Source organism: Mesoplodon densirostris, chromosome 18 (assembly GCF_025265405.1).
Source record: "Mesoplodon densirostris isolate mMesDen1 chromosome 18, mMesDen1 primary haplotype, whole genome shotgun sequence".
In the NCBI taxonomy this organism is placed as follows: Eukaryota; Metazoa; Chordata; class Mammalia; order Artiodactyla; family Ziphiidae; genus Mesoplodon; species Mesoplodon densirostris.
Genome location: NC_082678.1, coordinates 11,445,597 through 11,462,399, shown reverse-complemented (window position 1 = coordinate 11,462,399; position 16,803 = coordinate 11,445,597). Strand labels below are relative to the sequence as shown.

Genomic DNA, 16,803 nt, shown 5'->3' with positions numbered 1-16,803 from the left:
ATAGCTCCCCAGGAGATTCACACTTACTGCTTCCTCTGGAACTACTGTTGCTCTAGCAGCTTGAAAGTCCTGAAATGGACATTAACTGCATTGTCAAGAATTCTTTACCCACTTTGCAGTGGTGGGGAGGGGCCTTGACTCAATGACTGGAACAATTCCAGTGGTCTGTTTTCAGACTGGCAGGTAACCCACTTTTAGGGAGAAAGAGGAGAGGGATCTCTGAGAAGACCAAGAGGCAGGAAAGCAGCAGCAGCAGCAATAGCAGGGTTTATCACTGGAGGATAAAGATACCAGGAAGTACAGATGAGCAGAACTAACTAAAAAGGGTTGCGCTGTAAACAGGATCTCGGGTGCTATGGTGCAAGACTTGGTTGGGGATGAAAACATAAAGCAGAAAATTTGTATAATGAAGAAGTCGATCTTGGATAGTCAAAAGTGTAGTCTGAGTAACAAGAGCATTGCTTGGGAGCTCGTTAGGAATGCAGAATCTTGATCCCTACCGCAGAACCCAGGCCCACTGGACCGTAATCTGCATTTTAAACAAAAGCCCCAGGTGTTTCTTATGCTCCTTAGAGTTGAAGAAGCACTGGTCTGTATCATGGGGAGAAAAATCACAGAACACCTGGCACAGCTGAAGCACTTTATTCTGAGTACCTCTGACACAGGGCTGATTTCTGAAAAGGTACTGAATTTTTGAAAAGTGCTATAAATCCTGGAGAAGGATCTTATTTATTTAACTCAGGGAGGCTTCTCATAATGCAAAATTCCTTTGCCTAGAAACATTTCCTGTGGAGTAAAGTACTAGGCTTCCTTAAAGTGAGGCAGAGGCACATTCAAAATATGCGATAAGAACTCGGCGCTTGGCCAATTCAGCCCTTCACACAGCTGGATCCGGTCTGGGGCAGCCAAGTCCCTTGGCAGCTCTGAGCCACCAGGATGGGCTTTTTTTTTTTTTTGGCTGTGTTGGGTCTTCGTTGCTACGCGCAGGCTTTCTCTAATTGCAGAGAGCAGGGGCTGTTCTTTGTTGCGGTGCACGGGCTTCTCATTGCGGTGGCTTCTCTTGTTGCGGAGCACGGGCTCTAGGTGCACAGGCTTCAGTAGTTGTGGCACATGAGCTCAGCAGTTGTGGCGTGAGGGCTCTACAGCGCAGGCTCAGAAGTTGTGGTGCACGGGCTTAGTTGCTCCGCGGCATGTGGGATCTTCCCGGACCAGGGCTCGAACCCGTGTCCCCTGCATTGGCGGGCAGATTCTTAACCACTGCGCCCCCAGGGAAGTCCCCAGGATGGGCTTTTAAAGAAAGTCAAGTTGGCAGCTGTTCTGCTGGAGAGAGCAGCTGTAAGTTGTCTTTAATGATGAAAACGTAGAAAGGATGTCTGATAGAAGTATTTTCAGGGAGCGTGGCCGTGCACCACGTGAGTCGGCTGCACGAGGGAGAAAGCAGCAACTACTCTTCCACTGTAGAAGCCCTCCTGACCTTTGACTTCTGACCCCGCCCCGCTTTTCCGTGCGCAGCTTCCGCCCCCGCCCCTCCGATGGAGGGCCGGCCCAAGGGATGTGGGCGGGGCTCCTGGGGGGGCCGGCGGTTAGGGATGGTGCCTGTTGGGGGCGGGTCTCGCGAGGGGCGGGATTTGAGGAGGCATCCTCGCACTGGGCGGCTGGGTATAGGCGGGGCTTAGTGCTGGGCTGGATTAGGCGGGGCAGGGGGTTAGTTGCCGCCTCTGCGTAACTGGACACTGGCGGCCAAACCTCCGGAGGCAGGGGGAGGTAAGCGGGCCCGTAGCACATCCCGGATCCGGAATTTTCCGGGCAGGACCGGAATCAGGATCGGCCCTGCCCCAAACTGGGTTTGTGAGGAACTCGCGAACTTGGATTAGGAAATCCCGGAATCCGGATCAACAAACCCTAGAACCCGGAATTTAGAGCGGAAAGTCCCGGAGCACGGAGCGCGGAGTGAACTCAGCGCGAAGCCCGGAGTCCGGATCGAGACACCGCCGGACGGGACGGAGAGATGTCGGGCCGTGGCGCGGGCGGGTTCCCGCTGCCCCCGCTGAGCCCTGGCGGCGGCGCCGTTGCCGCGGCCCTGGGAGCTCCGCCTCCGCCAGCAGGATCCGGCATGCTGCCCGGACCGGCGCTCAGGGGGCCCGGGCCGGCTGGAGGCGTGGGGGGCCCTGGGGCCGCCGCCTTCCGCCCCATGGGCCCCGCGGGCCCTGCGGCGCAGTTCCAGGTGAGGAGGGCGGATGGGCGGGCGGCGCCGCTAGCACGCCTGGGGCGGCGGCGAAGGGGGCCTCGAGTGAGGGCCCTGGGGCAGCCTCCTGGACAGATGGCACGGGGGCTCTGCATGCGGATTTCACGGGGCACGGTGTGGGGCAAGGCCAGGGACCCTCGGGCTCGGCTAGGTGGTGGTGGAGGAGTTGGGGGAGAAGGTAAGAGCTACTCTGGGGTGTAGGGTTTGAAGCAGTTGGGAGGGTCGGGGTTCTTCCTTAGAACAGGGATTCTGAGCAACTGAGAGATGGAGGCGTTGTTGGAGCTAGTGAGTTGTGGGCGGGTGGGATGAGAAATCTAGTGTAGATTATCGGGTAAGCGGTCCTGGGAAGTGATGAGAAAGTTTTGGAAAAGACCCTTACTGAGAAAGAAGGTTACCCTGCATTGGTCTTGGTCCTACTCCAAGTCTGCTCTGTTTTTTTTTCTACTTGGGAACTGGCAGAGTTCTAGCGTGTCTGAGATGGCTCCCAGCTGCTAAGGAGGAGGAAGAAGGGCCTGGCTTCCCACGGCCACCGGAGGCAGAAGATAAGGGATTCCAGCCTGTGCAGGGGTAGTCTACTCCTGGGTCAGGCCCAGGGGCCTTCACACAGGCATAACTCTGGGTTAGACCAGAGAGGGTGGTGGACAAGCCTGAGGAAGGAGGAAAGCCCAGTCCATTCTGGACAGACTTTCTTTATGGCTTTCTGCCTGGTGTCATAGTGTCCAGGAGTTGATCAGTCTTGAGGAGCAGAGAGTCTCCACTGAGCACCGCTGGTCTGCGGCTGGAGGAGCCTGCAGAGAGTTGCTTCAAAGGGTTCTGTCTTTTTTGGTTTTGCAGAGGGGCTTCTCGGGTTGCAGCTTCAAAGGCCATTGAGAGGCAGAGACTCCGTCCTTGGGGTCAGTGTGTGAGGAACTCAGCCTGACACTGAGGGGGCGGGGCTTATCAGTCCCCAAGTTCATTGTTTCTGGTCGCCCCCAGAATGCTTGGGAATTGCGCCCATCCTTTTTCCCGCCACCCTCTCCACTTTTTTTTTTTTTTTTGGCTGCGTTGCGTCTTTATTGCTGCTTGCAGGCTTTCTCTAGTGGCGAGCGGGGTATACTCTTCGTTGCGGTGCGCGGGCTTCTCACTGAGTTGGCTTCTCGTTGCAGAGCGTGGGCTCTAGTGCAGGCTTCAGTAGTTGTGGCACGCGGGCTCAGTAGTTGTGGTGCACGGGCTTAGTTGCTCCGCGGCATGTGGGATCCTCCCGGACCAGGGCTCGAACCCATGTCCCTTGCATTGGCAGGCGGATTCCCAATCACTGCGCCACCAGGGAAGTTCCCCCCCCGCCCTTTTTTTTTTTTTTTTTTTTTTTTTTTTGCGGTACGCGGGCCTCTCACTGTTGTGGCCTCTCCCGTTGCGGAGCACAGGCTCCGGATGCGCAGGCTCAGCGACCATGGCTCACGGGCCCAGCCACTCCACGGCATGTGGGATCTTCCCGGACTGGGGCACGAACCCGTGTTTCCTGCATCGGCAGGCGGACTCCCAACCACTGCGCCACCAGGGAAGGCCCCCCCCCATTTTTAGGTTCTAACAATGCCATATCCCAATCCGTGTGCCCCAGCATTTGACACTGGCTTCTTGCTAATTTCTCAGGGCAGCTGGGAGATTTTCATGTCTCCTCTACCTCACGTGCCCAGGTAGAGGTCCCCCAAATGGATCCTCATAGAGTAGGGTACACATATCCCCCCAGGAGCCCTGGGCCCTCACTTTGTAAAGAGATGCTTCATTTGGGGGCAGTGATTTTTCCCTCTTACCCCTCATTCTCCGTCCTCCCTGTAAAGAAAACCAAGGTCTGAATATTGACAGGGACAGATCTGGTCCCAAAGACTCCAGCTGGGATTCATCTTTCCCATCTTGCTCTCCCCCTTGGGGATTCATGGGCCCAGGGTGTCACTGAGGGATCCCTGCATCTGTCATTCTGGCTCTTGGGTGAGTTAGCTGAGTAGCCTCCCTGTGGGCCATTGGCCTGGGAAGGATCTAAGGACCCGTTAGGAGCCTCTCTAGTTTCCTCAGCTTGCAGCCCATGGGAAATATGGCCTGGGGAAAGCCCCTGAGAGGATGGATTCCACAGTGATTTGTAGGGAGTGGCCTTGGGCCGGTGGCAAGGCTGAGCTGGCTGGCTGGGTAGCCCAGCCTTCTAGGAGTGGAAGGCGCTGAGCCTCTGCTTGCCATCCAGCTGCTCAGGGTCTCCTCCTCCTCTCCCTGGGGCCGGGGTTGGGGGGGCCAGCAGTAGAGGTAGGTGCCAGGGGCGGGGATGGTTCACTTTGGCTGAGTTTGAGGAGGATCCTGCTTGGCCTCTTTCCAAGTCCAGTTATGTGACTTCCGGGAGAAGGGATCTGAGATCTGAGGAGCGGGGGTGCATCTCTATTGGGGTGCCTGCGGTGAGCCGGAGGGGCAAGGCTCTCAGGCCCAAGTGGGGTGAATAGGGGAGCCTACTGATACAAGGGAAGCGCCGACCCACCTTCTTACAGTGTCACAGTCTACTAAGGAGATTAAAGAAAACAAAAAATGAAAAAAAAACCCCAAAAAATACAGAGTGCTGGGTTCACGCCGGAGAGTTGAGGATATTTTCCATGTATGCAGGGGTATATGCTCTTCTCCTCGGTCCTTAGGCCCAGCCACCAGGAGCCCCAGGGCCCCAGGCGTTGAGCCGGGCGAGCGTGCTCTCTGGAGGCGCAGCATCAGGCCTGGCCTCCCGCCCCTGCTGTCCCCGGTGGTGGAGCCAGAGTCCAGCTGAGGACGTGGGCTGCTGCCGGGCTGAGGGAGAGGAAGTTACTGCCCGCTCCTGAGGCTCAGGGCACTGAGCCAGGCCTCCCTAGCTAGCCCTGCTGCAGGAAGGGGCTCAGGGAGCCCAAGCGTTCGGGGCTCTGTTCTTTTCTTTAACTCTTGGGTTGTTTTTTTAGAAGAGGAGGAGTTACTGGTGCTTCAGAGCCCAGGTGTGGAGCTTGGCCAGGCCGAGCTGGGACTTCATGAACTGTAAGCAGCCTTTCCCTGGGCCCCTTCCCCCTCGGGAGAAGCCTGGGGCCCTGGGCAAGCTGGGGGCTCTCGCCCGGGAAGAGTCTGGAGCAGCGTCTGGGAGGGGCCTCTTCCAGGCCCTGCCTGTGCCGCCTGGTCTGGGGACTTCCTGTTCCGGGAGCACCTGCCTCAGCGGGGTGGGTGTTGCTCAGGAGGTTTTGTGGGTGCCCTAGTGAAGAGGCCCCGGCTCCCACTCTGCAGGCCCCCGCCTCACTTGTTCCTCCCCTTCAGCTCGGGCGCTGGTGGGAAAAACTCGAATCTAGGGTGCGTGGGGCTGGGCTCTCAGCTGTGGCCACCCTGAGTTTTTTCTGTCATCTCTAGCTGTGGCTCATTAAGGCAGAGAAGCAGGCTGTCTGCCTCTCAGCAGCTCCGATGACTCCCTTCCTGATGAGGAGAGACTTGTGGCAGGACTCCAGAGGTCCCAGACAGAGCCCCCCACGTTGAACTCCATCCTCCCAAACGCTTCCTTCACGCCCCACTCCTTTCCCCTTCCCCCCAACCGGGTCATGTTTCTGTCCGTCTCTGCATCTGGTCAAGAATCTGACCCTCCTTGGAGAGAACATAGGTTGAGTGCTGGTTGAAGAGGTGGAGCAGGAATCTCCCGGTGCTGGGGGGGCGGGGGTCCTTTGATTTGGTGCGAGTCCCCACCCAGCCTGGCTTGGTTGGCTGGTCCTGGCGGTTGCATAACCTGGGCCCTGGGGCCAGCCCTGTGAAGCTGCCAGGGACAGTGTGTACAGGCAGAGCTGCCAAACAGGCCTTGCAGGCAGCAGCCTCGGGGAAGGGGCGGGGGTTACTCCCCGAGGGGCTCCACAGAGATGCTGGGGAGCCTGACCTCGGTGGGAAATCCTTCTGCAGGCTTCTAAAGAAGCCACCTCTCATTCAGATTCCTCTGCTGATCCTAAGACTTCGATCCTTGCATCCCCTGATAATCTTATCTCCCTTCTCCAGCTTGGAATTGCCAAGCCAGCCCTAGCCACCCGGCGGTGCGTGGACCACGCGCAGAGGCCAGGTGCCAGCTGCTCTCTCTCCCGCAGGAGCCACGGCTTCCCCTTCAGGGTCTCCTGGCAAAGGGTTTGGGGGCTGGGCAGTGGGGAGGTGAGAGAAGGGTCCAGTTGTGGGTTGTGAGTAGGGGCCATATGGCGGCCAGATGGTCTCTGTACTCCGCCTGAGGCCCCCCACCGGCTGGGACAGGCTCCACGCCATCCCACTGCGGCTTGCTCACCTGGGCTTCCACTGCCTGATGGGCTCGCCAGCCTGTTGGACTGCCTTTCTCCTCTTAGTCACACCACCAGGCTGGCGACGGGATGGGTGTTGCGGCTGTGACTGTCAGCCTGCTCCTCTCACACTGCACCCAGCCACCTGGCCACGATACTGCCCCCAGGCTTCTCCCTCAAGTTGGGGGAAGGAGAGGATGGGAGTCCTTGGTGGCACCATCTGAGAGCCTCAGGAGTGCCTTGGAGCTGGCTGGTCCCAGGGAGCAGGGGCATAGTGTGCTAGGGCCGGAAGGTGGCTGGAAGTGGCGATGGGCCCTGAAGAACTCCCCCAGGCCCTTCTCTCTGCAGGCAGGATTCTCCTCCCACCCCTGGGCTCTGCAGGCCTCATTCGCTGGCACGGCTGCCAGGGAGGCTGAAGGGGGCGGGGCAGGTGTGGTTTACACTTCTGCTCTCAGGCGCCTGCTCCTCTTTGTTCTTGGCACTCCTGCCCAGGCTCCGCGGGCTCTGCTGTGTGCTGCTCAGGGCTGGACCTGGCTGAGCAGAGGGATGGAGGGAATGGGTTATGGGCCCCAGAGGGCCCCACCGCTGACCTGTGCATCTCCGTTGGCTCACTTCCCCCAGAGGCCTGGCATGTCACCAGGGAGCCGGATGCCCATGGCTGGCTTGCAGGTGGGACCCCCTGCCGGCTCCCCATTTGGCCCAGCTGCTCCACTTCGACCTGGCATGCCACCCACCATGATGGACCCATTCCGAAAACGCCTGCTTGTGCCCCAGGCCCAGCCCCCGATGCCTGCCCAGCGCCGGGGGTAAGACCATCCTGTTTCTCCCACCCCATCTAGCGCAGCTCTAGTGGTAACAGTCGGTTTCCTTCTGTCCTAAGAGCTTCGATGATTGAGGAAGACTCCCAGGTCTCCTGGGGGAAGGTCCTGGGGACTGGAGAGGTAGATGGCGGGTGGGGGAGGTACGTTGACCATTGACCTCTTAAGTGGGTTTCTGTCCTCCCAGGTTAAAGAGGAGGAAGATGGCAGATAAAGTTCTACCTCAGCGAGTGAGTATGTTGGGAGGGGGCCTAGGAGGCTCACCCAAGGGCTGGTTGGCTGGGGGTGGAGTCAGTCTCCCCTAACCCTGGGGTGAGGGAGAAATGGAGGAAGGAGCCAGAGCTGCAGCTGAAACAAGCTGATGAACCCCTTCTCCCTTCCTCCAGATTCGGGAGCTTGTCCCAGAGTCTCAGGCGTACATGGATCTCTTGGCTTTTGAGCGGAAGCTGGACCAGACCATTGCTCGAAAGCGGATGGAGATCCAGGAGGCCATCAAAAAGCCTCTGACGGTGTGTGCAGCCCCGGCTACTTCTGGGCCTTGCCAGGCTTCTCTGCCTCTCCCTGGCCTTGTTTTCCAGGGGTCAAGCGAGGGTCTGTGATGGGCTAGAGCAGGATTTTTCACATTGTAGGATACAGCCTGTTGAGCATGAACTCCATTTAGTGTGGTGGGGCCAGCACGTTCTTAATGAAATATAACATAGTAGAAATTAAAATAATTCTTCACAGTAGTAAAGGACTTAACGACATTTTTATTTCATGTATTTATTTGTGCAGATCCTGGATCATGATTTAAAATGTAAATATTGTAGATTGTGGTCAGAAGTTTGAAAGGCGAAACTACAGGGTAGATGAGGATAGTTCCTGTCTTCTTCCCCATCCCTAGAGAAGCTGTATCTAGAACAGCCTCTTGAATGGTGAAGGTTTTCCAGGAGATGATATTCTGGGACCATCATTTCATTTAAAATATGAGCCAGAGGCTTCTGGTTTGCCTGATAGCACCCCCTATGTACCTCTGTCACACCACTGATCCCCCTGTGTTGGAACTGTTGGTAGTGCATCTGTCTCCCCTGTGAAATTGTGAGTTCTTTGAAGGCCAGGACTGAAATTTCCTCTCCTGATTCCCAGTGCCTAACCAGGGGCCTGGCCCACAGACACTGCTCTGTATTGATGTTGAATGAGTTCAGACGGGAAGATTGGGTAGCAGTGTTTTCCAACACACTGGTCACCCTCTAGCTAACCGGTCGTCTTTCTCTCTTTAGCAAAAACGAAAGCTGCGGATCTATATTTCTAATACGTTCAGTCCCAGCAAGGCAGAAGGTGATAGTGCAGGAACCGCAGGGACCCCTGGGGGAAACCCCGCAGGGGACAAGGTGGCTTCCTGGGAACTCCGAGTAGAGGGAAAACTGCTGGATGATGTGAGTTGGGGAAGGAGGTGTCTGGAAGGGAGGTGGCCTGTGTGGGCCAGACACTTGGGCACTTCCGGGGACGTCCTGCATGAGGGAGAGGGCACTGCTCATAGTTCATGCTTTGCACAGCTCTGAGCCAGTACGAGGTGGGAGGTTTGTATGGTTATTACAACAGTTTTCCTGCAGATGGCAGTAAAGTGTCCTGAGGAAGGGGTGCCCCTTTCTAATTGGCTGCCAGTGGGGCTGCATAGAGCCCCTTCCCTGTCTCAGGTCTCTCACATTTCCCCGCTTCCTTCAGGGCCCAAGAATCTTCAGTACCCTGAGCTTCAGGGCTGAAACAATATTCCTCTGTTTGGGCTTAGTATAGCTTAGGCTTGAGCACTCAGCAGCACCCCTATCTCACACCCCTTTGCATCCCCAGCCTAGTAAACAGAAGAGGAAGTTTTCTTCATTCTTTAAGAGCCTCGTCATTGAGCTGGACAAGGAACTGTACGGGCCTGACAACCACCTGGTGGAGGTGAGAGTGGGCCTGGGGTTCAGGAACACAGGGTGACGTGCCAGGTGGCCAGAGAAATGGCCTTAGTCCCCTTGCAGGGCCATGTGTGTATGTTCATGCCCACCCCCTGGGTGATGAGCTTTGCTCCCCTCCCCCCTGCCAGTGGCACCGGATGCCCACCACCCAGGAGACAGATGGCTTCCAGGTGAAACGGCCCGGAGACCTCAACGTCAAGTGCACCCTCCTGCTCATGCTGGATCATCAGGTGACAAGTGCCCTGGGGCCATGTTTGGGGTCACAGGGACTCTCTTCTGGGGCATCGGGGCAGGTCCCTATTGTAAAGCCTGTCCCTGTCCTATTCTTTTTTTTCACAAGAACCCCTCCTCTGACTCCCCTCTGTCCATCCCAGCCTCCCCAGTACAAGTTGGACCCTCGACTGGCGAGGCTGCTGGGGGTGCACACACAGACGAGGGCTGCCATCATGCAGGCCCTGTGGCTGTACATCAAACACAACCAGCTGCAGGACGGCCACGAGCGGGAGTACATCAACTGCAACCGGTACTTCCGCCAGGTTAGCTGGGACACCGTCCCCACTCTAGTCTCGCAGCCCATCTTGCCTGCGGTTCCAGAGCCCCACTGGGCTGGTTCTCAACCACGTTCTTCACACTGCCCCTGGGATGGTCCACTTCCCCGTGTGCCCACAAAGGCATCACCAACCCTCTGGTGCTCTCTCTAGATCTTCAGCTGTGGCCGACTCCGTTTCTCTGAGATTCCCATGAAGCTAGCCGGGTTGCTGCAGCATCCAGACCCCATTGTCATCAACCATGTCATTAGGTAAATGGGAAGAGGGGGAGGAAGGCTCCTCTAAGAGCAGTTTACCTTGGGCTGGAATTAAAGCCAGAGAGGAGCAGCAGGTTTGGTTTCCTGCTCCCCGAGCGTGTGCAGTTTGGCCCAGGTGGGTGGGGTGGAGCTGTGTGCTTACGCTTTCCCTCCCCTGTGCTGTGTGTAGCGTGGACCCTAACGACCAGAAGAAGACAGCCTGTTACGACATTGATGTGGAGGTGGATGACCCACTCAAGGCCCAGATGAGCAATTTTCTGGCCTCCACCACCAATCAGCAGGAGATTGCCTCTCTTGATGTCAAGGTGGGCCCCTACTCTCACAGCCTCCTCTGGGGCCCACAGTGAGGCCAGGCAGGCTCTCGGGCACTTCCATACATGTGGCACCTTGGGATGGGATCTGAGCCCTTTGGGGTTAGGGCTGGAAACAGCCAGTCTGACACATGTACCCCTTTTCCCAGATCCATGAGACCATTGAGTCCATCAACCAGCTGAAGACCCAGAGGGATTTCATGCTCAGTTTTAGCACTGACCCCCAGGACTTCATCCAGGAATGGCTCCGTTCCCAGCGCCGGGACCTCAAGGTGTGCTCCTTTTTCCTGAGGTTGATCCCATGTTAAGCTCTGGGTGGTTGTGCCCCCATCACTATTCTTCCGGTTCCAGGGGCAGATAGGTCAGGGGTGGGAACCATGTTCAGCTTTCCTCCTGGCTCTTTGCAGATCATCACTGATGTGATTGGGAATCCTGAGGAGGAGAGACGAGCTGCTTTCTACCACCAGCCCTGGGCCCAGGAAGCAGTGGGGAGGCACATCTTTGCCAAGGTGAGGCGGCTGCGCCCCATCTGCCCGCCTGTGGTTGAGCGGGACTGCACACCAGAGGGGAGGGCGAGCCGCTCACAAGCGCGGGCGGGCAGACAGGCCTGAGCCGCCCGTCTCTCCCTCCTCCAGGTGCAGCAGCGAAGGCAGGAACTGGAACAGGTGCTGGGAATCCGCCTGACCTAACTGCTCAGGGATCCCTTCCTTTCTTCCCAGCCCTGGAGCCACCCCCTCCTCAGCCTGGAAGGGGACCGCCCTCTGGGGCAGAGACATGTAGGATAAGGGGGGGGTGTCTCCTGTCACCCTCTGCTCCCCAGCTTTAGTTTCGTAAGTGTAGTGATAGGATTCCTTGTTGCTTGGTCCCAAAGCCTTCTTACTTACACGTAGGCTTTAATTGGATTCACAGCAGAGGCCTCCTCTGCCCCCTGCAGGCAGGCCCAAGTAGGACCTGGAGGCTGTGCTCTGACCTGGTAGCTGAGACCTTTCAGAACCAAAGGCCCCTGTGGCTTCGCTTGTTTACAGACCCCCTTGGGGCGAGTGTCAGCGCTGGCTCTGGGGAGCTGGGCGAGGAAGAGGGGCACAGCTCACACTCTTCCTAGCCTTTCCAAACCAAAGTTCTTTGCCATTCCTACCAGCCCAGCCTTGCTGCTGGTTTTTTTTCCTTTCTTGGGTATTTGCACTATTTGTGGAGCAGGTTTTTCTATGCGGGAGCCACTTTTTTTTGTACAGGGGTAGCTGGGGTTTTCAGGGAGCCCTACTTGGTGTCTCCTTCCTTATTTTCTTTTCTCAATCTATGCAAGCGGCTCTGGCCGCCATCATCTCCTGAGAGGCCAGAGGGCTGCCACCCCAGCTCTTGGGCCCAGGGGTAACGCCTCCTAGAGGGAGGGCACACTAGTTCTCTGGCGTGGCCTGAGGCATGGGTGTGTGTGAGCAGGGGTAGGTGCTGGGGAGAGATGGCAAGGACCGTTGTTGTCCTTTGGAGCTTGGTAAGGAGGGTGGGCCTAAGGCTTGGCAAGTGCCACTTCTGGCAGGTTTGGAAATTTCCAAATAAATCTTTGTTTATTGGTGGTGCCCAGACCTGGTGACTGAACAGTGCGGCCACTCATTAACAGACTCAAGTTCTCAAGGTCTTGTCCTGCAGAGCTTTATTTGAGGGACCCACACAAAGGACATCCGCCTCACTTCCATAGCTTCTTGATGGACATGTTTTTCTCACTGTCCTTTTGCATGACCTGGACAGAGAGAGAGCATTTAAGTTAGAGACTGGGTGAACACGTGCCCCATCCCCACTGCTCCAGAGCCACCATCAGCAAAGGCGGAAAGACAGAGGCCTGTACCTTGGCTACTGCCATCTCGAAGTCCTCCTGGGTGACGTGGACTCGCCGCTCCCGCAGTGCGTACATGCCGGCTTCAGTGCACACGCCCTGAGCAGGGAAAGGAAGACAGGCGCTGAGGCTGTGCCCTGGAACCTGGAGCTTCCTGCCGCTGCCCCCATTTCCTCGGGCCCTCCAATTACCTTCACTTCAGCCCCTGATGCTCCGGGCATGAGCTCAGCAATTTTTCTCAGGTTGATCCCCCGGGTCAGGTTCATTTTCCGAGAATGGATCTTCAAAATGTCCAGCCGGGCCTAGCGATGGGAGAGGAAAAGCCTGAGCCCACGGCCTGCCCTCGCAGCCAGAGCCGCTGCCAGCGCTGCCCATCACAAACCTCCTCATTGGGGGGTGGGAATTCAATTTTTCTGTCAATGCGCCCTGGGCGGAGCAGCGCTGAGTCCAGGATGTCAATCCTGTTAGTCGCCATGATGACCTGAGTAGACAGAGCAGGTGGCGTCAGCTAAGCCCTTCCTGAGGCTGCAGCCTCACCCGGGGCCTTCCCGTGGCTCCTCCCACAGCCGACCCCACTGCACCTTGATGTTCTTGGTGGCCTCGAAGCCATCCAGCTGGTTGAGCAGCTCCAGCATCGTGCGCTGGACTTCACTGTCCCCTCCGGAGCCTCCCTCCAGCCGGGAGGAGCCGATGGAGTCGATTTCGTCCATGAAGATGATAGATGGAGCGTGTTCTCGGGCCATGACAAACAGTTCCCTCACCATTCTTGCCCCTGCACAGAGGCCAAGCTGGCGTTAAGCTGATGGGCCCCCCAGCCCCCGCCGCCTTATAGTTTTCTTGTTTCTGGCCACAGTTACCTTCCCCGATGAATTTCTGCACCAATTCAGAGCCAGAGACACGAATGAAAGTACAGTCTGTATGATGAGCCACAGCCCGGGCCAACAGTGTCTTCCCAGTGCCTGGGGGTCCGTACAGCAGCACTCCCTAGAGAACAACGGGACTCGGCAAAAAGCTGGCCTCCATGTTTCATTCAATGAACATTTACCGAGTGTGTGCACTGTGTTAGATCCCATATTAGATACTAGAGATAGAAAAATGAATGTCAAGGTCCCTTCTGAAGCTTATAACCAAACCACTTGGGTGGCCCGGCAGCATCTCTCCCCCAGCCCCTCGGCATGGGGAGGGCCAGCGTAAGCAGGCTCCAGTCTATCCAGCCTGGGGCAGGAGATGTACAGTAGCGGCACGCTCCTCCCATAGAAGCCCTGCTCACCTTGGGCTGCGCGATGCCCAGCGCTTCAAAGAGCTCAGGATGCTTAACGGGCAGCTCAATCACTTCTTTGATCTCCTTGATCTGCTTGTCCAGTCCACCAATCATCTCGTAAGTTGAATCCGGCACCTTCTCCACCATCATCAGTGACACCAGTGGGTCCACCTTGTTGGGCAGGATCTTGTGCAGAGTGTAGCTGTCATTTCTGAGAGCCACCCGGCAATTGGGTGTCACCTGGGTGAGGAGAGAGAGGTTCAGGAAGTGGTGTGGTGAGAGCTGACCCCCCACCTCCCACCTCCCCAGCTGCACTCACATCATTGATGTCGATGTTCTTATCTACGTCTACGACAAACTTGCCCTCAGGATGTACCTAGAGAAACAACGGCTCATGACCTTCCCCGACAGCCACCAAATCACCAACCTCGCCCAGGAAGACACATGAGTCTTACAGTAACGTAAGAACAGTGTCCTCACTACACACAAAGGTATGGGAATGCAGTGGGCAACGGGCTGGTCCCTGGGGTCATGTTGCCTTTACCTTAACCAACACTTTCTTCTTATCCATGGCCCGGACTACTTCCCCCACATAGGAGCCCTGTTCCTGCAGCAGCTGTAGCTCTTCCCGCAACAGGCGAACTAGATGCGAAACAGACACAATGGCCACCCAGATTCTTTGGTGTCCCCCACCTATGACTTGATTCAACATGCATTAACTAAGCACCGCTGTAAAGTTTTGAAGGGAAGGCCTCAAAAAAAAGAGTCAAAGTTCATGTCTTTAAGGAGATTACGATGGGGCCCAGGAGAGAGATGTGCATGTACACAGAGCATCACCTTGGACTGGGAAAAGCAATAGGCACCAATGTGAAGACTCACTTCAAGCTGCCCACACACAGCCTTCCCAGCTTCCCCTCACCTTTTGCATTAAGCTCATTCCTCTGTGCCTGCAGCCTCCGGAGATTCTGGCTCTTATCATTCACAATCAGCTGTGGAGGACAAGAAGCAAAGGGTGGAAAACGGTAGGCGGTTAAGATCTTGGCCGAAACCCTCATAGGCTGATATGAGCTAAGCGAGGAAGGAACACAAGGCACCTGCATTCTCTATTCAGATTCTCCAATATGATTCTAACGACCCTATCCTGTCCTCCAAGAGTCCCTCTGGAGTGTAGGACAACCACAGGAAAAAAAGGCTGCTTGTCTAATACTGGTCCAGGAATAACAAACCGTATTGGAGAAGAATTAACAGCTGGCTTACACAGTCAGTTTCTTGCAGACTGGTAACATGGTAGAGTGGGAAGACCTCTGAGTCAGAAGCCTAAGTTCTAGCCCCATTGCTGGCAATTAACAGTTGGGTAAAGCCAATGAAAGCTATGTAAAAGGTCTAGATCTGTTACCAAACTGCAAGCATCACCTATCCTGCCTCTTTTCAGGGCTAACGTGAGGAACAAATGAAAGCACACATAATGCATTTCAAAAATGACAAACCGGACTTCCTTGGTGGCGCAGTCGTTAAGAATCCGCCTGCCAATGCAGGGGACACAGGTTCGAGCCCTGCTCTGGGAGGATCCCACATGCCGCGGAGCAGCTAAGCCTGTGCACCACAACTACTGAGCCTGCGCTCTAGGGCCTGCGAGCCACAACTACTGAAGCCCGTGCTGCGCAACAAGAGAAGCCACCGCAATGAGAAGCCCGCGCACCATAACGAAGAGTAGCCCCACTCGCTGCAACTAGAGAGAGCCCGCGTGCAGCAATGAAGACCCAACACAGCCAAAAATAAAAATAAATAAATTTGAAATATATATATATCACAGTCTCTTCTAAAAAAAAAGTGACAAACCAAATATGATACCTACAAATGTACCTGGAGTTCAGAATTTTTCCTTGTGGCTCTCCTCCATCCAACTGACATTATTTTCCTTATTTCTATGGTCCCTGCTCCCTGTTTAGGCTAGAGCACTGGGTTGTCCAGTCCCTTTGCATTCAGTCCTACGGAATCAGCAGTGTCCAGACTCCTCAGTTCTGTCTTCACTGCCCCAACCCTTCCTCTGATAAATCTCATCTTCTGATCCTATGTCTTCTCTTTTGTAAGAAACCCTCTCATTCACGCTTCTTCTAAGAAGAATGACTTTTGGCTGGGGGTACCTTTTACGTTAAAATTTGACTTTTAGGGCTTCCCTGGTGGCGCAGTGGTTGAGAGTCCGCCTGCCGATGCAGGGGACACGGGTTCGTGCCCTGCTCCGGGAAGATCCCACATGCCGCGGAGCAGCTGGGCCCGTGAGCCATGGCCGCTGAGCCTGCGCGTCCGGAGCCTGTGCTCCACAACGGGAGAGGCCACAGCAGTGAGAGGCCCGCGTACAGCAAATAAATAAATAAATAAATAAATAATTTTTAAAAAATTGACTTTTAAAGATGTTTAATGAACTGTGAATACTACCTTCAAAATGATGGGACTTGAGAGGAACAAGAGGCTGTTAACTTCATATACTTTATACCGTTGGCTTGTTACTTCTTCCACTGCGCCCCCAGTGGAATTATATGGACTTGTAGAAATCCGTTCCATCAATCCCTCATCCCCCTTCTAGCTCCCTCTGGACCTTTGGAGTCCGTTCTCACCTGGAGTTCTTCAATCTTGGACAGATAATACTGGCGGAGTCCACTGCCTGCCTTCCCCTCTTCCAGCTCCATCTGAAGACACAGTGTAATTAGTAACAGGTTAAACATCCAAGGGATAAAGCTACTTCCAGCTTGGATTTCGGAGATTTAAGATTTGGGTTCTAATCCCTCACTCCATCTCTTCGGAACCATGTCCCCGTGACTAAACTAAAACAGAATGAGAACGGTGCCTACCTCTTAAGACTTTCAGGAGGATCAAGAGACGACACACCCGGGAACGCTACACAAACCCGAGGTGTTATTACTACAGGAAGAGCCAGCAGGAAGGACGTGTCCCCCGAGTCCCCCGACTCGCGGAAGGGTGGGTTCCCGCTCCCACCGCTCCTCTCACTCGGCTTCCACCGGGTCTTCCACTCCCGGCCCTGCCTTGACCCGCCGGGGGCGGCGCTGACACAGCAGATCCGGTCCCAGGTAGGGCCCAGTCTAGACTGGCCCACCCACCCCCGACTCCCCCCACCCTCTTGCCCCGGCCGGCTGCCCACCTCGGATCACACCTGTTTCGCATCCAGCCCCAGTCCCCGCCCGACCACCGCCGCCATACCTGCTCTGGTCCGTCAAGCGCCATCTTCCCTTTTCCGCGGCCGGCATCAGAGCCGCCTTGGCGCGCAGGCGCAGAAGCAGGGGCTTGGGGACCGAAAACCAAGGCAGAGAGCAGTTC

At 56.0% G+C, this 16,803-nt stretch overlaps 2 protein-coding genes across 6 annotated transcripts; one reads left to right on the top strand and one right to left on the bottom strand.

Annotated features, from left to right (window-relative positions):
• Positions 1 to 1,704: 1,704 nt before the first annotated feature.
• On the top strand, positions 1,705 to 15,740 carry SMARCD2 (SWI/SNF related, matrix associated, actin dependent regulator of chromatin, subfamily d, member 2). Of its 5 annotated transcripts, none has more exons than XM_060081743.1 (13): positions 1,705 to 2,224; positions 7,132 to 7,316; positions 7,516 to 7,558; positions 7,715 to 7,837; positions 8,588 to 8,743; positions 9,156 to 9,251; positions 9,394 to 9,495; positions 9,640 to 9,801; positions 9,967 to 10,064; positions 10,240 to 10,375; positions 10,531 to 10,653; positions 10,789 to 10,890; positions 14,903 to 15,740. In XM_060081743.1, the coding sequence occupies exons 1-13, from the start codon at positions 2,009 to 2,011 to the stop codon at positions 14,906 to 14,908; spliced, it is 1,548 nt and encodes a 515-aa protein (XP_059937726.1). In that variant the 5' UTR covers positions 1,705 to 2,008; the 3' UTR covers positions 14,909 to 15,740. The 5 variants fall into 5 exon arrangements, with proteins under 5 accessions (XP_059937726.1, XP_059937725.1, XP_059937728.1 ...); XM_060081742.1 differs by lacking the exon at positions 14,903 to 15,740 and adding an exon at positions 11,017 to 11,959 and having other exon boundaries at positions 1,707 to 2,224; XM_060081745.1 differs by lacking the exons at positions 1,705 to 2,224; positions 14,903 to 15,740 and adding exons at positions 2,318 to 2,423; positions 11,017 to 11,959.
• On the bottom strand, positions 12,013 to 16,780 carry PSMC5 (proteasome 26S subunit, ATPase 5). Its single transcript, XM_060081747.1, has 12 exons — positions 16,687 to 16,780; positions 16,086 to 16,157; positions 14,390 to 14,459; positions 14,015 to 14,112; positions 13,790 to 13,846; positions 13,480 to 13,710; positions 13,067 to 13,193; positions 12,791 to 12,981; positions 12,592 to 12,690; positions 12,401 to 12,511; positions 12,222 to 12,308; positions 12,013 to 12,116 (listed from the first exon to the last, which is right to left on the bottom strand). Exons 1-12 carry the CDS (start codon positions 16,708 to 16,710, stop codon positions 12,063 to 12,065), a joined length of 1,221 nt encoding a protein of 406 aa, XP_059937730.1. The 5' UTR covers positions 16,711 to 16,780; the 3' UTR covers positions 12,013 to 12,062.
• Positions 16,781 to 16,803: the final 23 nt, after the last annotated feature.